General features: G+C 41.8%; 1 protein-coding gene across 1 annotated transcript in view; it reads left to right on the forward strand.

The window, feature by feature from the left end:
• The window catches only part of LOC106901777 (clathrin coat assembly protein AP180-like), a 68,145-nt gene that overhangs the window by 30,960 nt on the left and 13,722 nt on the right, over nt 1-23,463 (forward strand). Inside the window, 9 exon segments of the mRNA XM_014964746.1 lie at nt 127-233; nt 1,594-1,635; nt 3,977-4,047; nt 4,561-4,566; nt 5,475-5,502; nt 7,216-7,325; nt 8,660-8,763; nt 15,238-15,252; nt 15,390-15,560. Coding sequence (XP_014820232.1) covers nt 127-233; nt 1,594-1,635; nt 3,977-4,047; nt 4,561-4,566; nt 5,475-5,502; nt 7,216-7,325; nt 8,660-8,763; nt 15,238-15,252; nt 15,390-15,560 — 654 coding nt within the window.

Raw genomic sequence — 23,463 nt, forward strand, 5'->3', positions numbered from 1 at the left:
AAGTAGAAAAAAGTTGACACAGTGCAATATTCTTTGAAACATGATTTTCCTGAAAACTAGAGTTGCTGATGAATGCAGAACTAACATAAGATATCTTAACTGAAATCTGCCAAATTATTTCTCTAGAGAAATTTTTTGAAATGAAAAAGGGACAATGTAAAGATGCTCTTGAAATCTACAAACGATTTCTTACTCGAATGACCAGAGTATCAGAGTTTCTTAAAGTTGCAGAGGTAAGTGACTTCCAGTCTTCTGGAGGCTGGCACTTAAGTACTTTGTGAATTTTTTAGCACCGGTATTAATTGCACTTGTTTAAGCATCTGACTCAGTGTGTATAAATGCGAGGCAGTATAGAAGTTCCTGGATCTGGTTGTCCTGCTCTTCTTGCAGTAGTTAAGCCCTGCTTAGGACTTTCACATGTCTCTGCTGTGCATCCAGCCTCAACTCTCCTGGTGCAGCGTAACAGATGACAGCACTTCAACCATATCAATATTTCTTGGAAATTCTGTAGTAAATGCATGCTTCTAGGACAGGGTTGAATGTTAGAGGAGGATAGAGCAAGGAATAGAGGAATAAAAACGTAATGATTTTATAAGTCTGCTTTTTAAGTCTTTGCAGCCAACTGTAAATTAACTGGAATGGGAGATTTTTCTAGTTCTGACCCTTGTTATCATCCTCTTATGTGGATAATACGAATATTACATGGTTAATTAACTCTTTTGCTGGGCTCTCATTTGCGGTAGTTGGCTCCTTGGCACAAGATGCACATTATCCATGTTTCACGCTTCATTATTACAGGCAGCGGTAATGAACCAAATAAAAAGTTTGTTTCTTTGCTAATTTACTCATCTATTTCTGGAGGAGCCTGCTAGACTCCTGGTTGGAACGGAATGTCTGATGTGAACGTTGAACTCGAGGGAGCGAAGTACTTTAGACACCTGTAGATCAACTTTGCAGGACAGGGGTTAGAGTGACTATACTTGAGGGTTAGTGGGAGCTTGTTCTTCTGCAAAAGCTAAACCAGCAGGCACTTTGAAGAGCCACAGTGAAGCAACAGGACAACTGATAGCAAAAAGAGGTCTAAATCTGCAGTCTTGTGTGTTTGAAATGCTAGGAGAGAAGGGCAGAACAACAAAGTGACTTGAGCTTTAGCATATGTTTTTTAAAGTGATGCCTTTTAGTATTTGCTCACTGGCTGAACTTCAGAGAACTTCCTTAGGATAGTCAGGTTGTCCACACCTGGACAGTGTGTGTTCAGCAGTTCACTAACCCTGTCCTTTGAGACAACAGGGTATGACCAGAAAGCCCTGCCTGACTTGCAATATGGAGTATGAACTTTACCAGGGTGGAACCAAAGTCCCCTTTTTTTAATGAATATTTAATTAAAAAAAATAATTAAAAAGGTGCTGCAGGTGGTTGAAGGCAGCTGCTGGAAAGATGGACCATCTCCACTTGCTACCTTCATAGTCTTTTTCTAAAGATAAAATACATTATAGGTTGAAGAGTATACCACAGTTTTCACAGTTTTAGTCAAAATTAGTGCCTGCTGCAGTGGAATAGCACAGTTACATTTTACCTCTTTTATATCCACAGCAAGTTGGAATTGACAAAGGCGATATCCCTGATCTTACACAGGTAAGCTTCTCTTGTAGTCTTTTTGGATCTGGGTAGTAACTGAAAGTTCTGTAATTAGGAAGCACACCAGGCATGTAAATGTTGGTAGGAAGTCACACCATTTTAAAGCCCTCCCAACTTGCAAATAAGAACGCCCAAAGCTATTTTTGAACACTGATACAACTAAAATAATGTCTCACGCGATGACTTCTGACATACAGTTGTAGGGTAGACTTGTTTTGCTCTTTGCATAGATTTTTGCAGCTTGTAGCTCAAGTTCAAATAATAAAACTGAATTTCAGCTAATAAGTAATATATAATTGTATATAATATCAACGGTATACCTAAATTCCTAAAGGAAGCCATGGCAGTAGTCAGTAGTATTTCCAGAAGGAGTTGGTTGTGTTGACGTTTGAGGTCTACACATACTCTGTAAACCCCAAAAAAGTGGTCACAGTAGTGAAATACAAGTTGATAGCTGTCATCATTGGACTTTCTAGTTTGACTGTGATGTTTTGGAGGCTGAGGAGGCATCTTGGCAGCTAAAGAGCTTGGCTCATTTTTATTTATTACCAATTCTTAAAGTATGGCCGCAAATAGCTACTGGGGAACCCACATAGAAGGTTCCACCATGATGGTGACTGATAGATTAGTCTAATGTTGAAGCAGTATCTCGAAGCAATGAAGCAATGCTCAATGTTGCAAATTGAATATCAGACAATACTTAATTTTCAGATTATTGCATCTGGATAGAAATTTTCTGAAGCTTCCTCCGTGAATTCTGTTTGATAGATGAGTTTCATATTACCTTGTGGACTTTAAAGAAACCTGTGAATAATGTATTGGAAAGCTCGTTGACGTGTGTAGAGGAAATAATGGCTTTTTTCTTTTGAAACAGAGCTTTCTGCTTTATGTTTCAGTAGGCACAACTCGTATCTTGTGCTGTAGCCTTTTAGAATACATAGAAGTCTGGATTTTATTATTGATTTTTTTTTTTGACAAAAGAGAGTCTTTGCTCATCTTTTTCTTGCTGCTGGAGAATTCTTGTAACTAAGTCACTTGTGTTTAACCAAATTCTGCCCAAATTAGTTGAAAATGAATAAATATGCTTGTAAAAGCAGCAGTGGTTAAGATGTTTCTGCATTGCATGTGTACATGGGACATATCTAAACTCAAGCCATCATTTAAGGATTTTTTTTGAGTATTTTAAATTTCTGCATGTGTTAAGTTACCTTACTGCTCAGTTTTAATACAAAAAATTAACATTTAGCTGATTTAGCCAGCCAGCTGGCTTTCAGCTTACTGCACATCAGAGCAGTGGATAGTCTCTTTTCAAGCATCACAAACTGACTTTTTTTGATGCCTACATATACCTTGAAATTAAAGACATTATTTATGAAAAACACCATAGGTATTGCTGTCAGGAATTGTGGTTGATCTGAAAGAGGCTGATAAAGAGAATTCCCCGTTTAAAGACTGTACCATTGAGGAACCGGTAACCCTGATGGAAATACTTGACTGTTATATGCTACTGTGTCTCTCAAGGGTTTCCTCCTTGTTTGTTGGTCTTGTAGGAGCCTACTTATCTGGACTCTATTTTTATATGGGAGTAGTTAAGCTCCCTGTCATTTTCATTTATGACTTTTCCTATCTACCTTTGTAACAGCAAGTGCATGCCTGGGAGCGTTGCCTGACCACAAAAAAGGTTGCTTAAAAAGTAAAACCTAAGATTGCGGAGGACTAAAAAAAGCTTAGTTTTTATAGATGTCTAAAAGAGTAATCTCTCTGAATTTTGAGTGAGCTGCTGGGCTCAGTAACCTGTGCCTGGCTACCGTGTTGAGAAGAAACAGCTATAAGATTTTTGTGGTGTTGGGAGTCTTGACCTGCAGGCTTTTGGGAGCATTGGAAAGGACTTCTAGTTTGGTTTGTTTAGGCTACAAATATCATCTAACCCTCTGATGGTGAAAGAGGTGTTGGAGATTTGACTAAAAGCAAAATCCAAAGGATGACCTTGAACCTATTACTCTTAAAATTAATTAACCCTGTGGGTGTCTGTGCTGTTGTTGGTGTTTGACACCGACTCAAAGCACGGTGAGCAGCACAACCTGGATTTGGGCTTCAGGCACTTTTTAGGAGAGGTAAATGGTTTCCCTCTGCAAATCTGGACACAGCGTCATCTTTCAAAAGCTGTCTCTGCCTGAATCCTTCTAGCATGGAAATCCACTGCTTTCACTGAGGGGTAAATAAAATAACAGCATGAGCATGCACGTGGTGGACTTCAGGGAAGATGGTGCTGGGTTTCAGAGTATCGTTAGGTCCAGTGCAGTGTATTTAGAGGTTTATCTTTCTCTTTTCTTTCAAGGCTCCCAGCAGTCTCATGGAGACCCTCGAGCAGCATCTAAACTCACTGGAAGGAAAAAAACCTGGCAACAAGTAGGTATATATGTTGTACCATCTCTCAAGGTGTAATGATAACAATGTGAGACTAGCTGGTGTTTAGGTTTGATTCCCCCAACCTCCTATTGCCACTTAGCTGGAAAACAAACTGTAGTAAGACTAGGCTTTTCCTTTCTCTTACAAAGTCATCTTAATTGCAACTTTTTTTTTTTTCTTACTGGGGAGGGTGGAGGGAAATGACACAGCAAACAGCTAGACATTTTCCAAAATTAAATCAAATTGACTATTGAAAACCCCTAGAACGAACTCGTTTTTCCCTGCTGCTGAGGCTTTTGTCATCAAAATGTATTCCAAAATTAAGTCAAATTAACTACTGACAACCCCTAGAAGGAACTTGTTTTTCCCTGCTGCTGAGGCTTTTGTCATCAAAATGTATTTGTTTTCTAATGGCTTTGCATCTTCTTACTAGATACTTGTCATGGCTAATTCTGTGAAGGATTAAGCTAAACCTGTGTTTTCTCTTTTACTGTTGCTTTCCTTGCAATTTAGCGAAGGGTAAGTACATACGTTTACTATCACTTGCATGCAGACATGGTTATGCTTTTTTTTAAGATGGCTTGAATGCTTAGAAATAGGTATCTTCTTTAAATTGTACCTAAACTGCTGCTCGCTTTTTGTATGTAATCATTAAGGTTTTTTTGGTCATTTCTGTCATAGCTCCAGATCTTCTAATCAGTTCTACAGCTCCTAAGACCTGCCCAATTTGAGTAACTTGTAGGTTGCATCCTAGTTCAATACAAGTGCAATTTTAACTTCAACTCCTCCTTTCATCTCCTGGATCAAAGCAGCTCTAAAAATATGTAGCAGTATTTTCATATCTTGTAATAATAAAAGTAAACAAATGCACTGACGTACATTTTAACTTACGATTAAGGCTCTGTCGCTAGCGTTAGTGTGATTTTTCTTGCATGTTGGAGAACTTTCAGCTTGGACTTGCTAACTTAACTGTTTCCAGACTTTTAAATACCATTATTTTAAAGTAACTCTCACTTTCTTTAAAAGAACAGTAGACTCTGAGAATTCACTGACATATCATCAGAAGGCTTATGTTGGAGAACTGCTTCCATATCGGTCTTACTCTGCTGCTGTTGCATGATTTTGTAATATGGCAACATCTTGCCCCAGTAACTCTTGTAGACTTTATTTAAAAGGCAAAATAATGCTGTGATAACAGTTAACTTAAAAGATTCATTTAAGGTTTGAAGTAAAAATTTGTATTCCTTGTCCAAAGTGGGATGTGAGTTTGAGAAATGGGGAAGTCATGCAATTGTAGAGAACTTCAGAAAGCTGTCATGCTTAGCTTTTGGCATTTTTGCAGGTGTTTTGATGACCAGAACCATAGTTTCCAAAAGTGTACTTATATGAAAACACCCTTTTTTCTTTTTTCCTTTTTTTTTTTCCAGATAGTCCAACCATTCCCCTCTGAGCAAGGTAAATACTGCAAATTGCTGTATTAGTTAATTATTGTTCAGGTGATATGCTTTAGAATATCTTAAGGCCATAAAGAGTTAAATTTCTGTCTCCTCATCTGCTTTTTAGGCCTCACTACCCAGGTCCTACCTGACTGAAAAAAAATGCATCTTCTAATGGCCTTGTAAATAATGGCCCCATAAAAGCACTTCATTGATCTGAAGGGCTGCGGTGCTTACACCAGTGCAGGGTGCTAAGCAGCTTTGCCAGGATTTGATGGCAAAGCTTTGTGAAAGCAAAAAAGATGCACATATCTTTGTCTCAACTCCTTTTTTTGTTTTCTTTCTTACTCGGTACTGTATCTCCTCCAAACTCTTCAATCCATTTGCAGCTTTTTTTTTTTTTTTCAATCTTCAATCCATTTTGCAGCTCTTCTAAAACCACATTCATGTGAAAAGCCAGGAAGAAAACTCTCATCCGATACACCTAGTTTCAGAATTGACCTTTATTAGTGAGTCTGCTCACCTTAATCTGAAGCAAGAGTTGCCAGTGAAAACGTCTTGGTTTGAGTGTCAGAGGAACTAATGAGCTTTATGGTGTCAGTAATAGTAGTTCCTGGTATCCCTGAAGCGTTGCCAGGTGCTGTAGGTCTGTGTCTTGTGTCTGGTAACGGGTGTCGTGCAGGAAAAACTCAATTAAAACCTCTGAATGTGGGGGAGACAGTTTGGTGGGTGATTATGGTGAAAGCTCTTGAATTTCTTTCCAAAAAGCCCTTTTTAAAAGAAACAAACAAAAAACTTCCTTGTCTAATACTGTAGCAGTTGGCAAGAACTACATGGTGGCTCAGAAAGTGGTCTTAAAACTTCAAGTAATCGCCTCTTTGCTGATTTACATGAAGAATTTGGACCACTCTAGCCTCAAACCCTAGTAAAGGCTTGAGGAGAGTCTAGAAAGCTTATATCCATCTCCTGCTAGAGTTGTGGTGATGGGATGGCAGTAGCAGAACTCAGAAGAAAGTAACTTCAAATTTGCCATTCTTTTTCTTGCTTGGAAGTAGTCAGAATGGCAATCAGGGCTAAGCATAGGACATGGTTTTGCTCTTAAACTCTCTCCAGGCTGAAGGTTCATACTTTTAACTTAGTTTCTAACCATTTCCCTTCTCCCATCGTTTCTGCGATTCGAGTGCTAAGGGTGCTGTTGTGGACTAACAGATAGTTCATTCTGTGGACAAAATGAAGGGTCTGACAGATGCAGAAACAAGCCCACAAAAATTCTTTGCTCCTCCCAGCTCCAGGATGGTCTTAAAACTGAGAGGAGGGAGTTTACTGAGGAGCAAACCATTTTCTTGGAACTTGCTGAGAATCCTTTGACACATAGGAACATAGTTACCCTATTTGGGATTTTAAAAGGCTGGTAAAGCAACTCTGGATCATTTGTTTGAGTTAGTTGCCTAGATGTTGGGTGAGTTTTCAAGCCAAGGGATGTTCAGAGCACCTGCAGTAGGCATTTCCTCTTGAGGCAGGCACTGTGAGGTGGAGTCACCTCAGAGTTTCCCAGCTCCACCACCTTCTGAAAACTCAGCTTAGTCTTCCTTAAATACTCTCAAAGGGGAGAACAGGTCATGATAATAAGATCTCTTGTCAAAATTGGATTTTTAAAGTATGTGAATCTGTGCATGAGTTGTTTGTGGAGAAATGCTGGTGTAGTGAACATGTATTTAAAATATTTCTCCAGTCTTCTCCGGCCACAACTGTTACATCTCCTAGTTCTACTCCAGCGAAAACTATCGATACATCTCCTCCAGTTGATCTTTTTGCAACTTCATCTACAGCTGCGCCAGTCAGGTAAGTTTTAAAAAAAATAAAATATTGGAATGATTGAGCTTGATGTAGATGCCAAAGTGACACTTGTAACAGGAGGGTTTTGCAAGATTTTGCTTACTTAGAATTGTCTAGGTTGGAGGGACCTTTAAGATCATCTAGTCCAACCAACTAAGACACCAACCAATGGTGTACATAAATAGTGAATTGGCTACATTATTCTACCAGCAGAGACCACAAATGAGCTCTAATAAAAAAAAAAAAAAAAAAGATCATCTGGTCCAACCATCTAAGACACCAACGGATGGTGTACATAAATAGTGAATTGGCTACATTATTCTACCAGCAGAGACCACAAATGAGCTCTAATAAAAAAAAAATAAATAAATTGTAGCTACTCTGATTTGCTTTCAGTGTAGTAGTGATGTTGTAGCATTTCCAACATGAACTTTTAATTGAATAGACTGAAGTAACGTGCAAATCTGAAGGAGTCTTTGCTGACCTTCAGTATTGTGCTTCTAAAACTGCTGAATTAAGATTCCTTTTTCTTGCTGTTCAAATTAGTTAATGAAGCACAAAAATAATGAACTTTTGGAGGTTAAAATGAAAAAATAAACATTTGACCAATGAGAAAATTTGAAGCTTGCTTTCAAGTCAAGGCTGGAACAAGCTGCTGCTGCTCATTGTAATGAGCAGAAATGAAAGAACTTGAGACATGCAAAAGCTCTAAGCTTGAACCAGGAGTCTGAAGACGTGACAAACTTCAGTTAAATGTCAGATGAAGTACTTCACTGAAAAAAGAGCTTTTATTATTTCAGTGTTCTAAATGAACAAGGCCTTGTTTCCTAAGCAAATATCCTAGAAGTTTCACCAACTCTTTTCTATTTAATGCCTGTTTATTGCCTGGAAAAGCAGGTTTCTTGCTTTCTGTCATGGCACACGGAAATAGTGAAGCAGAATGGAGCTGTTTTCAGTTGCAGCATTTATTTGCTCTGCTCTTAGGGAACCACCTGGCATTTTGGTTTTGGGTGGTTTTGTTTGTTTTTTTGTTTTATTTGTTTTTTTTTTTAAGGATTGTAAAAGTCTCATAGATCTGTTATGATGTCATTATCAAATAATGGAAGTAAGTCAAGGTCCCGTCATGGAGTGTAATGTTTTCTTGCCACTTACTGCAGTAGAGGTATTTATGGCCACTGCTCTTATCCTAAGGCCTGAAAAAAAAAAGTCTCTCTCGGTGTTTTCATCAGTCATCCAAACTAAGGGTAATTCCTACGTTCCAGCTATGATTTATTTTTTTAACTTTATTGAAATGGACAAATTCCTCCAGTATTTAATATCTCTCTTCCTTTCCTTGGCAGCTCTTCCAAACCATCCAGCGACCTTCTGGATCTGCAGCCAGATTTCGCCGGGGCAGGCGGGCAGGCGGCTCCAGCAGCCGCCGCCGGAGCCACTTCGTGGGGAGGTAGAGAAACCTCACTCTCAGCCTCAATTCTTGCAGTCTCCGTCTTTTTTGCCTGGCTGAACTGAAACCTGGCTCTTTTCCCTGCTAGCACAGGATGTTCCCAGCTCTCTCCCAGGCTTCTGCTGACCTGACAGCCAGGCATCCCTTCGCAGAGCAAGATCTTTCCAGGGATATGCATAAGAGTATAAGCTGCTTATAAGGGCCTGAGGGCAAAGCTGGGGGGGAGCCAGGATTATGGGACTGAAAGTAAGCAGGGAAGGGGGATGGCTGAAGGTGAACAGGTAGGGTAGGCACTTTAGAGCAGGAAAACTAGAACCGTTCCTGTGCTGGTTGGCAAAGTGAGGGCAGAAATCAGCTCTTGTGTTCATAAAGTGAAGCCCATAGGTCAGGAGGGGGAGGATCAGAGAGGTAATTCTTCCACTTTGCTCTGGTGAGACCTCAGCTGGAGTATTGTGTGCAGGTCGGGAGCCCTCAATATAAGAAGGACATGGACCTGATGGAGAGGGTCCAGAGGAGGGCCACGAGGATGATCAGGGGGATGGAGCACCTCTGCTACAAGGACAGGCTGAGGGAGCTGGGGTTGTTCAGCCTGCTTTCCAGGGATATGCATAAGAGTATAAGCTGCTTATAAGGGCCTGAGGGCAAAGCTGGGGGGGAGCCAGGATTATGGGACTGAAAGTAAGCAGGGAAGGGGGATGGCTGAAGGTGAACAGGTAGGGTAGGCACTTTAGAGCAGGAAAACTAGAACTGTTCCTGTGCTGGTTGGCAAAGCGAGGGCAGAAATCATCTCTTGTGTTCATAAAGCGAAGCCCATAGGTCAGGAGGGGGAGGATGAGAGAGGTAATACTTCCACTTCAGGTGGAAGAATTCAGGTCCAGAGAGGTAATTCTTCCACTTTGCTCTGGTGAGACCTCACCTGGAGTATTGTGTGCAGGTCTGGATCCCTCAATTTAAGAAGGACATGGACCTGATGGAGAGGGTCCAGAGGAGGGCCACGAGGATGATCAGGGGGATGGAGCACCTCTGCTACAAGGACAGGCTGAGGGAGCTGGGGTTGTTCAGCCTGAAGAAGAGGAGGCTCCAGGGAGACCTAATAGCGGCCTTCCAGTACCTGAAGGGAGCCTACAGGAAGGCTGGGGAGAACCTGTTTACAAAGGCCTGCAGTGATAGGATGAGGGGCAATGGCTTCAAGCTGGAGGGGAACAGCTTTAGACCGGAGATTAGGAGAGGGTTCTTCACTGTGAGGGTGGTGGAGCACTGGAACAGGTTGCCCAGGGAGGTGGTTGAGGCCCCTTCCCTGGAGATATTCAAGGTGAGGCTCGACGAGGCCCTGGGCAACCTGGTCTAGTTGGGGGTGTCCCTGCTGACTGCGGGGAGGCCAGACTAGATGACCTTTGGAGGTCCCTTCCGGCCTGGACAGCTCTATGACTCTGTGACTCTATGATCAAAAATAGCTTTTGAAACAAAAATACATCTAAAGCCAGCGGTGGCAAATCAGTTCTGCTGCAAGTGTGATTACCTCTAACAACCCTTAATGCATTTTTATTAAAATCTTACTTGTCTGCTTAGAATAATAACATGAAAATAGAAGTAGAGGGCTAACTGCCTTCACATGGGAATGCCTGACCAGCTCTGTGGTGAACTGAGCCTGTCGTTTCAGGCAGCACCAGCAGCTGGTGAGCTGAAGAGGACCCTGATAAACGTAGGCAATGTTCATTCCTGGCCTGCGACGGCAGGGAATTAGGCCAGTAAATGTGATTTAGCTTAATGCAGTTGTAAACCCACACTGCGGTGTAATCTTAAGAGCTCGTCACTTGTGTGGCAACTTAATGAACCCATCAGCCCTCTCACGGCAGGAACGCGACACTGAGTCATGCTGACTCTGCTCTGAATGCTAATAGTGCTGGGTACTGGTGGCTTCTGCATTCCCTATTTCTCTTCTTAGCTTCAGCTCATTAAAGATGATGTTATATCTCAGCCACTTCTTTATGACAGGAGAACTTTGGCTCTCATTTAGACCATGTTTTGCATATTCCTATTTAATCTGTTGAATTGAAACATTTATTATTTTTTTTTTGCAGAAGTGTCAGTTTTGTTAGCTGAAATGTAATCATGCCCAGAAAGCAAGACCAAAGAGTCATCTATGCTTGGATGCCTGAGACTAATTACTCTGTAGTTTTTGATTGCATCCTATTTGTCTTGCTTTGTCATTGCCAAGTACTGGAACACAAGCTTTTGAGGAGTTTGAAGGAGCTCAGGCTTCTCAGCTAACTTCTGAAAGCAGTTACTCATTTATGCAGAGTAAATGGCCAATAATATTGTAAAATAGTAATTCACATTGCAATTGAAAGCTGATTTGATGTGTTTTTTTGCTTTGCTCTTTTGGACAAAGCACCTGCAGTTTGGAACTTAGGTGTGTTGATTCTTCTGAATTACTGAAAACTTTTAAAATTGACTGGTTATGCTCCTAGTCCTCTTCTTCCACAATGGAAAAGGACAGCTAACTTTTTTTCCTGTGGCCAGGATTATTGCTAACCTTGTCACAAGTAGTTCAGTCTTACCTTTCAGAATAGCATTTTGGTAACTTGGTAAGCTTCAAGTTGGTCAGCTTTACCGCTGGCAAGAGCCCAGGTATGATGACCTGTTGCTGCACTGGAATTTTGCCTTTTTTTTTCCCCCCACCCTGTTTTTCAACCCTCTTAAATAATTGTCAAACACCATGCCAGACATGCACAAATTGAGAACTGGAATGGCTTTGTTGTGAAAATACTGAAATTTCTATTAATGGTAATGAGAAAACCTTTGAGTCTGTGTTAAGGGTTGCTTTGTTTTGTTTTAAATTACTTATTTAAACTAAATCTGCAGTCTGAAACCAGTAGTCATTATAAATTGTACAATATCATAGGTACTTCAGAGCTTTCTAATTAGTGCAGATGGGACAACATCAGGAATACTGCATCCAGTTCTGGGCTCTGCTGTTTAAGCCAGAGAGCTACCAGGACTCCAGGGATCAGAGTGAGGGGTAATAACAACAGGTTGCAGCTTCAGAGGCTGATTGGACATAAAGAAAAAATAATTTCCCTTGGAGGGTAGGGCAGTAGTGGAGCAGATCCCTGATGTGAGCAGTGGGGTCTCCATTCCTGCAGATTTTTCAAAACCTGACCAGACAAAGCCTTGACTGCCCTGATCTGGTGTTGGCCATAACATTGTTATGAGCCGGAGGCTGGACAAGATGACCTTCCTTCCACCTGGGACTTTTGGGAGGATGTATACCAGTGCCCCCCTGCTGTTTGGGCTTTTTCCTCATCTGCAAAACTCTTCTGGCCCACAGGAGGTTAAGGTGGGAACTCATGAGAAAGAGGTAGTAGGGGGAGGAAGCTGGAAGAAGAATTGCTGCAGTTCAGAATAGTTAGGAAAATGTGAATAGCAATTACTTTGAGATGCAGCATCAAACTGGCACTTTAAATGTCACATAAACCTCAGGGATTCATGTCACCAACAAACGGTCCTGCTTTCTCAGTCTTACTGGCAGTGTAGATTCTATTTATTCTGGCACGTACTGTATATTTGGTGTGATACACTGTATATTTAGTGGTATATACAGTACACTATAGCTTTTGTTGTATACCTAGTAGATTTCTGAATACAACATAAGTTATCTAGCAGATGAACTTGTGAAAATCTACACTTCTGTGCTAACAGGTAGGGTAATAAGTTGCCTGCAGTGTACCACGAGGTGGATGGATAGGCATTTGGCAGGCAAACTAGTCTGTAGCATTACAAAAAATACAGTGGGTCAAATCCTGCATCCTCATGAGGTCTGACTCTCGGATATAAAAGCAAATTGACTTGAATATCTGCTCTGAACTACCTTGTAGTGTGCCTTAGAACATGGATTTGCTATTAGTATTGTTCCTTTAATATTACAACACAATAAAGCATTGGTTTTAATCCTTTCCATATTAAGAGTAAGTGTAGATTTCCATGCTGGATGATTGCAATTTCACTGTATTGTGTTCTATAACATAACTGGATAACAAAAGGGCATTGAAAGAATAAGCTAATAGAGGGCCAAAGTTTGCCAACAGTTGTTTATTTCTAAGCCTAGCTGTGAGACGTCTACCTGGTGTGCAGTAATGAGATACCCGAGTGCTGCATTTTTAATAGGCTGTTAGGCTCTTTCAGAATGGTATTTTGACTCACCTCAGCTTGTGCAGTCAGTCTCCAGAAGAACTCTCTCCCAAGGAACCAATTACGAAAAGACTTACGTGTTAAAAAGGTCCTTCTTAACAAGTGTTGCAAAATAAAGGCAAACTTGCTCAAAGCATTTTGCTTCCTACCTACTGACCCACAGTAAAGCGTCTGGACTCCGTGCTTGCTCTTCAGTGTGGATCAGATGCAACTGATGACCCTGTTATATCTGCAGTGAATCCAGGAGCAGCACGGAGCTACCGCTTAGTAAATAGGAAGTTGCTGGCTCAGGCTACCCTAACTGCAGTATAAAAATGTAATGGGCCAAACTGATTAGTTTTCCCAGGTTTTTATAGCTTATAGTATATACACCTATAAATACTTAAAGGGTGGGTGTCAGGAGGATGGGGCCAGTCTTTTTTCAGTGGTGCTCAGTGACAGGACAAGAGGGAACAGGCACAAACATGAACATAAGAAGTTCCACCTGAACATGAGGAGGAACTTCTTTCCTGTGAGGGTGGCAGAGCCCTGGAAGAGGCTGCCCAGAGAGGTGGTGGAGTCTCTGTCTCTGGAGACATTCAAACCCCCCTGGACACGTTCCTGTACAACCTGCTCTGGGTGGACCTGCTCTGGCAGGGGAGTTGGACTAGATGATCTCCAGAGGTCCCTTCCGACCCTGTATCATTCTGTGATAGTTGGTTTTTGTGTAGGCAAGGCTTCCTCTGTCTTTGAGCTCAATCTGACTGATCTCAGAAGACATCAAATAGTAGGAAATTAAAGATTCTTCAACGGCTTCCAGAAAGAGTTGACTAAGGAACCAAGGTTGGAACAGAGCCAGCCTGCTTATGCTGTCAATTATTTATTTTCCTCATTGCAAGTGTTGAGAGGCGGTTGTGCTTGCTTGGTCACAAATGTAGGATCACAAATGCTTTCCTAGGTTGTTGTTTTGGGGTTTGTTTGTTTGTTTTTGATTTGTGGTTGGGGTTTTTTTTTGGCTAAATAGTTGTCTCAAGTAAAGAACCACGGTCTGTCTGCCTCAGAATACACTTGCAGCAGTAGAGATGCTGTACATTGTATCCTGAAGTAACTTAACACTGCATTTCATAAAATGATAGAGTTGTCTATGTTGGAAAGGACCTTTAAGATCATCTAGTCCAACCATCAACCTAACTCTGATAAAAACCATCACTAAGCACTATGTCAACCCATCTTTTAAATATGTCCAGGGATGGTGCCTCAACCACTTCCCTGGGCAGCCTATTCCAATGCTCAATAACACTTTCCGTGTAGAAATTTTTCCTAATATCCAATCTGAACCTCCCCTGGTGCAACTTGAAGCCATTTCCTCTTGTCCTACTCTGCTGGAGTAGCCTGGGTTTAGTGCCAGTTTTGTGAAGGGTTCTAGGGCTGGGAGGTGGATCACGACAGCTCACTTTGGCAGAACAGTAAGCTAAATTCTATCTACTTTCAATGGCTGTTACATTGATATTGACTGCTTTTTGACTGTGTTTGTCTAGAAAATACTTGCAACTAAGCAGAATTATCTTGGGATTCTCTTTGGTATCTGAGTGTGTTCTGCTAATAGCTCATTAATTTAAATAAGCTTTAACTATGCCTGTTGACTATACTTCCATGTGAGCACTGGGTTCATCAGGGGTCACTCTTCCCATGTATGCTTTTATGTGGTGAAAGTCTTCAATCTGTGAGCTGATAGGCCCAGAAACTTGAGTTTAAAATTTTCAGTGTTCTTGGGGGTTGTTAGTTTTTCATAAAATTCAGGGAAGTCTGCCTACTTCTGGTCTTACTCTCACACTGCTAAGCTAAATGCAAGAGAGAGCTAGCGTAGTGGTGAATTTGGCTTCTAAAGAAGCGGTTCTTGGCTTTATCCTTGGGTAGTGAAAGGTAGGAGACCTTCCTGCCAACCCTTACAGGCCAGTGGTTGGTTCTCTCTGTTACAGTTTAAGAGAGGAAAACCAGCTGTATAAAACAGAAGCGATAAATACTACCTTGTGTCTGAATATTTTGCTGGTCAGATATTAAGGAACTTAGCAGATATGTGAAACTTAGGCACTGCTTCTGTTTTGAAGAGAGTTGTTAAGCAGAATGAGCTTTGTCCTGTAATCATAACTTCTTGAACGTAGCAAAACCAAGCGCAGAAATTATGTTTAACCTAGACATGTCACTTAGAGAATGAACACGTGGCTAATGAACATCTTCAGTCTGGCAATTCTACTAATTGGTCTGTTTCTTTATTCTGCTGCCATTTTAATGGACAATCGCTAGACCTCTTGGGAGAGGGTGAGTAGTATTTTTGATTTCTAAGACTTTTGAACATTAAGACTCATTAAAAGCTCCAGCTTTCTGGAGCTTGAGTGATTGCGGTCTCTCTCCCCTTGACTTTTCTTGTTTGATCTCCATCGTCTGGTTGCGTGTAGATAATCTGGCCGCGCTTTCCGGCGTTACCTCTGAGCCGCAGATCTCAGATCCGTTTGCCCCAGAGCCTACTGCAACTCCTGCTGCAACTACTGATACTCCAACCACTACGGCCGCTGCCGCTACAACCACCACCGTTACTGCTGCCCCTGCTGAAGTGGATCTCTTTGGAGGTTAGTTGGGTTGCTTGGCAAGTTCCCTACCCCAGCTCGTACGGTGGATGAAGCAGGGTTGAGTTGGGCTATTCCAACAAGGCCGCTAAATTTAAGTGAACTCTGCCAGGGGTGCCTGCGTGTTGTGTCGGATGCTGGGTGGAACAGGAGATGTCAACTGTCCAACTGCCTCTTTCTTTGCTCTGCTTTTAGCTGGTAGACTGCATATATGTGGAAATGGCAGAGTGTATACACTTAAGACTGAGCTACCTTATGGTTGAACAGCTAAGAATGTTAGTTTTCAGGTCCAGGCTGGGGTAAGCAGGTATTCTTTCCACATTATTCAGTAACTACGCGCTATACTACAATTTCTGGGGAAAGCAGTTGTGCTTTCATAGTTATTGCACTGGAGAGGATGGACGTGGCAGCGCCCTGCCCTTTCATTACATGTCACGCTTGAGCTGTCTTGTGTTTCTTTTGGATCTTTCCTGTAAATATAGTATTGAGCCAGCTGAAATTACTATATTTCGTTACGAAAAGACTTACGTGTTAAAAAGGTCCTTCTTAACAAGTGTTGCAAAATAAAGGCAAACTTGCTCAAAGCATTTTGCTTCCTACCTACTGACCCACGGTAAAGCATCTGGACTCCGTGCTTGCTCTTCAGTGTGGATCAGATGCACCTGATGACCCTGTTATATCTGCAGTGAATCCAGGAGCAGCACGGAGCTACCGCTTAGTAAATAGGAAGTTGCTGAGCTCAGGCTACTCTGACTGCAGTATAAAAATGTAATGGGCCAAAGTGGTTAGTTTTCCCAGGTTTTTATAGCTTATAGTGCTCAGGCTACCCTAACTGCAGTATAAAAATGTAATGGGCCAAACTGATTAGTTTTCCCAGGTTTTTATAGCTTATAGTATATACACCTATAAATACTTAAAGGGTGGGTGTCAGGAGGATGGGGCCAGTCTTTTTTCAGTGGTGCTCAGTGACAGGACAAGAGGGAACAGGCACAAACATGAACATAAGAAGTTCCACCTGAACATGAGGAGGAACTTCTTTCCTGTGAGGGTGGCAGAGCCCTGGAAGAGGCTGCCCAGAGAGGTGGTGGAGTCTCTGTCTCTGGAGACATTCAAACCCCCCTGGACACGTTCCTGTACAACCTGCTCTGGGTGGACCTGCTCTGGCAGGGGAGTTGGACTAGATGATCTCCAGAGGTCCCTTCCGACCCTGTATCATTCTGTGATAGTTGGTTTTTGTGTAGGCAAGGCTTCCTCTGTCTTTGAGCTCAATCTGACTGATCTCAGAAGACATCAAATAGTAGGAAATTAAAGATTCTTCAACGGCTTCCAGAAAGAGTTGACTAAGGAACCAAGGTTGGAACAGAGCCAGCCTGCTTATGCTGTCAATTATTTATTTTCCTCATTGCAAGTGTTGAGAGGCGGTTGTGCTTGCTTGGTCACAAATGTAGGATCACAAATGCTTTCCTAGGTTGTTGTTTTGGGGTTTGTTTGTTTGTTTTTGATTTGTGGTTGGGGTTTTTTTTTGGCTAAATAGTTGTCTCAAGTAAAGAACCACGGTCTGTCTGCCTCAGAATACACTTGCAGCAGTAGAGATGCTGTACATTGTATCCTGAAGTAACTTAACACTGCATTTCATAAAATGATAGAGTTGTCTATGTTGGAAAGGACCTTTAAGATCATCTAGTCCAACCATCAACCTAACTCTGATAAAAACCATCACTAAGCACTATGTCAACCCATCTTTTAAATATGTCCAGGGATGGTGCCTCAACCACTTCCCTGGGCAGCCTATTCCAATGCTCAATAACACTTTCCGTGTAGAAATTTTTCCTAATATCCAATCTGAACCTCCCCTGGTGCAACTTGAAGCCATTTCCTCTTGTCCTACTCTGCTGGAGTAGCCTGGGTTTAGTGCCAGTTTTGTGAAGGGTTCTAGGGCTGGGAGGTGGATCACGACAGCTCACTTTGGCAGAACAGTAAGCTAAATTCTATCTACTTTCAATGGCTGTTACATTGATATTGACTGCTTTTTGACTGTGTTTGTCTAGAAAATACTTGCAACTAAGCAGAATTATCTTGGGATTCTCTTTGGTATCTGAGTGTGTTCTGCTAATAGCTCATTAATTTAAATAAGCTTTAACTATGCCTGTTGACTATACTTCCATGTGAGCACTGGGTTCATCAGGGGTCACTCTTCCCATGTATGCTTTTATGTGGTGAAAGTCTTCAATCTGTGAGCTGATAGGCCCAGAAACTTGAGTTTAAAATTTTCAGTGTTCTTGGGGGTTGTTAGTTTTTCATAAAATTCAGGGAAGTCTGCCTACTTCTGGTCTTACTCTCACACTGCTAAGCTAAATGCAAGAGAGAGCTAGCGTAGTGGTGAATTTGGCTTCTAAAGAAGCGGTTCTTGGCTTTATCCTTGGGTAGTGAAAGGTAGGAGACCTTCCTGCCAACCCTTACAGGCCAGTGGTTGGTTCTCTCTGTTACAGTTTAAGAGAGGAAAACCAGCTGTATAAAACAGAAGCGATAAATACTACCTTGTGTCTGAATATTTTGCTGGTCAGATATTAAGGAACTTAGCAGATATGTGAAACTTAGGCACTGCTTCTGTTTTGAAGAGAGTTGTTAAGCAGAATGAGCTTTGTCCTGTAATCATAACTTCTTGGACGTTGCAAAACCAAGCGCAGAAATTATGTTTAACCTAGACATGTCACTTAGAGAATGAACACGTGGCTAATGAACATCTTCAGTCTGGCAATTCTACTAATTGGTCTGTTTCTTTATTCTGCTGCCATTTTAATGGACAATCGCTAGACCTCTTGGGAGAGGGTGAGTAGTGTTTTTGATTTCTAAGACTTTTGAACGTTAAGACTCATTAAAAGCTCCAGCTTTCTGGAGCTTGAGTGATTGCGGTCTCTCTCCCCTTGACTTTTCTTGTTTGATCTCCATCGTCTGGTTGCGTGTAGATAATCTGGCCGCGCTTTCCGGCGTTACCTCTGAGCCGCAGATCTCAGATCCGTTTGCCCCAGAGCCTACTGCAACTCCTGCTGCAACTACTGATACTCCAACCACTACGGCCGCTGCCGCTACAACCACCACCGTTACTGCTGCCCCTGCTGAAGTGGATCTCTTTGGAGGTTAGTTGGGTTGCTTGGCAAGTTCCCTACCCCAGCTCGTACGGTGGATGAAGCAGGGTTGAGTTGGGCTATTCCAACAAGGCCGCTAAATTTAAGTGAACTCTGCCAGGGGTGCCTGCGTGTTGTGTCGGATGCTGGGTGGAACAGGAGATGTCAACTGTCCAACTGCCTCTTTCTTTGCTCTGCTTTTAGCTGGTAGACTGCATATATGTGGAAATGGCAGAGTGTATACACTTAAGACTGAGCTACCTTATGGTTGAACAGCTAAGAATGTTAGTTTTCAGGTCCAGGCTGGGGTAAGCAGGTATTCTTTCCACATTATTCAGTAACTACGCGCTATACTACAATTTCTGGGGAAAGCAGTTGTGCTTTCATAGTTATTGCACTGGAGAGGATGGACGTGCCCTTTCATTACATGTCACGCTTGAGCTGTCTTGTGTTTCTTTTGGATCTTTCCTGTAAATATAGTATTGAGCCAGCTGAAATTACTATATTTCGGTATTCTTGAGTCTGGGTTTTATTTCGCATAGCATTAGCTGTAAACTAAAGTGGCAATGCACATATCCCAACTATACAACTAACGTATAAGAAACATATTCTTATAGTTTAGTTACGCTCTTTCAGTCTCTAATGTTAGCATCTAACCTCTTCAATAAGGATAAATTGCCACCTGGATGTTGTCAGCTTTCCTGTCACTCTCATGGAGCAGGAGGCTTCGCAACAGCATGTCAGAAATTATTGTTTCTTTTCAGCACTGCAGCAGCCTGGGTTCATGGAGAAATGTTCTGATTTACAAACTACGTACATAGCATGTTTGAGATGACCTGACCGCTGTATTTTTTCTAGTTGTCTCTTCCAGTGATAATGCACTTGGCCAGTGGATGTCAGGAATCAGCAATAACTTACTTGCTATCAAAACTGAATTCCAGTATATTCTCTTTGGGGGTGTGTTCATCTATTGCTTCTAGTCACAGGGGTGCTGGATCGGTCTCACACATCAACAGTTTGACTACAAAGGTATTTCCTAAAGACTGAAAGTTCTCAGAAGTTTTGTCTAGGACTGACTTCAACAGATACCTCCAAGATATCCCCAGTAAAGCTGCTGAGAAGCTCTAAGAAAGGAGTACAGCTGCCACCTGCTACTTAATCCCTCCTTTTACAAAGATAAATAATAGTCCAAGTGCCACAGGATCAGGCAGTTCAGAAGCAGTTATTTTAAAATAGTCATGGGCAGCGGTTTTGGACACCAGCAGGAACAAGAGAGAGTTGATGTTGGTTACTCTCAGAATCTCGTTGCAGAAGCCAAGACCCGAGGTCCCTAACACCCCTGCAGATGCATAGCATGTGAAATTTCTGGTGTGTAGATGTTGGGGTCGAGCCAGTCTTGGATACAGCACTTTCAAATTGCATTATTAATTTAGCATAGATATATGACTTTAAAAAAAAAAATAGTTAAATGGGTAGAAATCACTGTAAACTTGCAGCAGGATTAGAAAAACATCTGCCCTTGCCTGTTCTTCCAGTGCTACAGCAGTAAGATGTACCCTTCTTTTTTTTTTTTTCTACCTTTTTTTCCAATGTTCTGTGCCTGGAAAAATGGCTGCTACCAAATCATGTGTCTACTTCCACATTTATAAAGCATCAAAGAGCTGGATGCTTTTAGTTTCTAAAGATTTAACTGCTCATTAGATTACTTGGTGGCACGTGTTAAGAAGTGGAGTTGCCTCCATCCTTCACTGCGGAAAGAATTTTACTTTTGCAGTCTCCAGACTTCATGACTCGATCTTTTCGTTTATAGAAAGTGTTGAGAGGCGGTTGTGCTTGCTTGGTCACAAATGTAGGATCACAAATGCTTTCCTAGGTTGTTGTTTTGGGGTTTGTTTGTTTGTTTTTGATTTGTGGTTGGGGTTTTTTTTTGGCTAAATAGTTGTCTCAAGTAAAGAACCACGGTCTGTCTGCCTCAGAATACACTTGCAGCAGTAGAGATGCTGTACATTGTATCCTGAAGTAACTTAACACTGCATTTCATAAAATGATAGAGTTGTCTATGTTGGAAAGGACCTTTAAGATCATCTAGTCCAACCATCAACCTAACTCTGATAAAAACCATCACTAAGCACTATGTCAACCCATCTTTTAAATATGTCCAGGGATGGTGCCTCAACCACTTCCCTGGGCAGCCTATTCCAATGCTCAATAACACTTTCCGTGTAGAAATTTTTCCTAATATCCAATCTGAACCTCCCCTGGTGCAACTTGAAGCCATTTCCTCTTGTCCTACTCTGCTGGAGTAGCCTGGGTTTAGTGCCAGTTTTGTGAAGGGTTCTAGGGCTGGGAGGTGGATCACGACAGCTCACTTTGGCAGAACAGTAAGCTAAATTCTATCTACTTTCAATGGCTGTTACATTGATATTGACTGCTTTTTGACTGTGTTTGTCTAGAAAATACTTGCAACTAAGCAGAATTATCTTGGGATTCTCTTTGGTATCTGAGTGTGTTCTGCTAATAGCTCATTAATTTAAATAAGCTTTAACTATGCCTGTTGACTATACTTCCATGTGAGCACTGGGTTCATCAGGGGTCACTCTTCCCATGTATGCTTTTATGTGGTGAAAGTCTTCAATCTGTGAGCTGATAGGCCCAGAAACTTGAGTTTAAAATTTTCAGTGTTCTTGGGGGTTGTTAGTTTTTCATAAAATTCAGGGAAGTCTGCCTACTTCTGGTCTTACTCTCACACTGCTAAGCTAAATGCAAGAGAGAGCTAGCGTAGTGGTGAATTTGGCTTCTAAAGAAGCGGTTCTTGGCTTTATCCTTGGGTAGTGAAAGGTAGGAGACCTTCCTGCCAACCCTTACAGGCCAGTGGTTGGTTCTCTCTGTTACAGTTTAAGAGAGGAAAACCAGCTGTATAAAACAGAAGCGATAAATACTACCTTGTGTCTGAATATTTTGCTGGTCAGATATTAAGGAACTTAGCAGATATGTGAAACTTAGGCACTGCTTCTGTTTTGAAGAGAGTTGTTAAGCAGAATGAGCTTTGTCCTGTAATCATAACTTCTTGGACGTTGCAAAACCAAGCGCAGAAATTATGTTTAACCTAGACATGTCACTTAGAGAATGAACACGTGGCTAATGAACATCTTCAGTCTGGCAATTCTACTAATTGGTCTGTTTCTTTATTCTGCTGCCATTTTAATGGACAATCGCTAGACCTCTTGGGAGAGGGTGAGTAGTGTTTTTGATTTCTAAGACTTTTGAACGTTAAGACTCATTAAAAGCTCCAGCTTTCTGGAGCTTGAGTGATTGCGGTCTCTCTCCCCTTGACTTTTCTTGTTTGATCTCCATCGTCTGGTTGCGTGTAGATAATCTGGCCGCGCTTTCCGGCGTTACCTCTGAGCCGCAGATCTCAGATCCGTTTGCCCCAGAGCCTACTGCAACTCCTGCTGCAACTACTGATACTCCAACCACTACGGCCGCTGCCGCTACAACCACCACCGTTACTGCTGCCCCTGCTGAAGTGGATCTCTTTGGAGGTTAGTTGGGTTGCTTGGCAAGTTCCCTACCCCAGCTCGTACGGTGGATGAAGCAGGGTTGAGTTGGGCTATTCCAACAAGGCCGCTAAATTTAAGTGAACTCTGCCAGGGGTGCCTGCGTGTTGTGTCGGATGCTGGGTGGAACAGGAGATGTCAACTGTCCAACTGCCTCTTTCTTTGCTCTGCTTTTAGCTGGTAGACTGCATATATGTGGAAATGGCAGAGTGTATACACTTAAGACTGAGCTACCTTATGGTTGAACAGCTAAGAATGTTAGTTTTCAGGTCCAGGCTGGGGTAAGCAGGTATTCTTTCCACATTATTCAGTAACTACGCGCTATACTACAATTTCTGGGGAAAGCAGTTGTGCTTTCATAGTTATTGCACTGGAGAGGATGGACGTGCCCTTTCATTACATGTCACGCTTGAGCTGTCTTGTGTTTCTTTTGGATCTTTCCTGTAAATATAGTATTGAGCCAGCTGAAATTACTATATTTCAGTATTCTTGAGTCTGGGTTTTATTTCGCATAGCATTAGCTGTAAACTAAAGTGGCAATGCACATATCCCAACTATACAACTAACGTATAAGAAACATATTCTTATAGTTTAGTTACGCTCTTTCAGTCTCTAATGTTAGCATCTAACCTCTTCAATAAGGATAAATTGCCACCTGGATGTTGTCAGCTTTCCTGTCACTCTCATGGAGCAGGAGGCTTCGCAACAGCATGTCAGAAATTATTGTTTCTTTTCAGCACTGCAGCAGCCTGGGTTCATGGAGAAATGTTCTGATTTACAAACTACGTACATAGCATGTTTGAGATGACCTGACCGCTGTATTTTTTCTAGTTGTCTCTTCCAGTGATAATGCACTTGGCCAGTGGATGTCAGGAATCAGCAATAACTTACTTGCTATCAAAACTGAATTCCAGTATATTCTCTTTGGGGGTGTGTTCATCTATTGCTTCTAGTCACAGGGGTGCTGGATCGGTCTCACACATCAACAGTTTGACTACAAAGGTATTTCCTAAAGACTGAAAGTTCTCAGAAGTTTTGTCTAGGACTGACTTCAACAGATACCTCCAAGATATCCCCAGTAAAGCTGCTGAGAAGCTCTAAGAAAGGAGTACAGCTGCCACCTGCTACTTAATCCCTCCTTTTACAAAGATAAATAATAGTCCAAGTGCCACAGGATCAGGCAGTTCAGAAGCAGTTATTTTAAAATAGTCATGGGCAGCGGTT

The sequence above is a fragment of the Calidris pugnax genome, unplaced genomic scaffold (assembly GCF_001431845.1).
Source record: "Calidris pugnax isolate Ruff unplaced genomic scaffold, ASM143184v1 scaffold219, whole genome shotgun sequence".
NCBI lineage: Eukaryota > Metazoa > Chordata > Aves > Charadriiformes > Scolopacidae > Calidris > Calidris pugnax.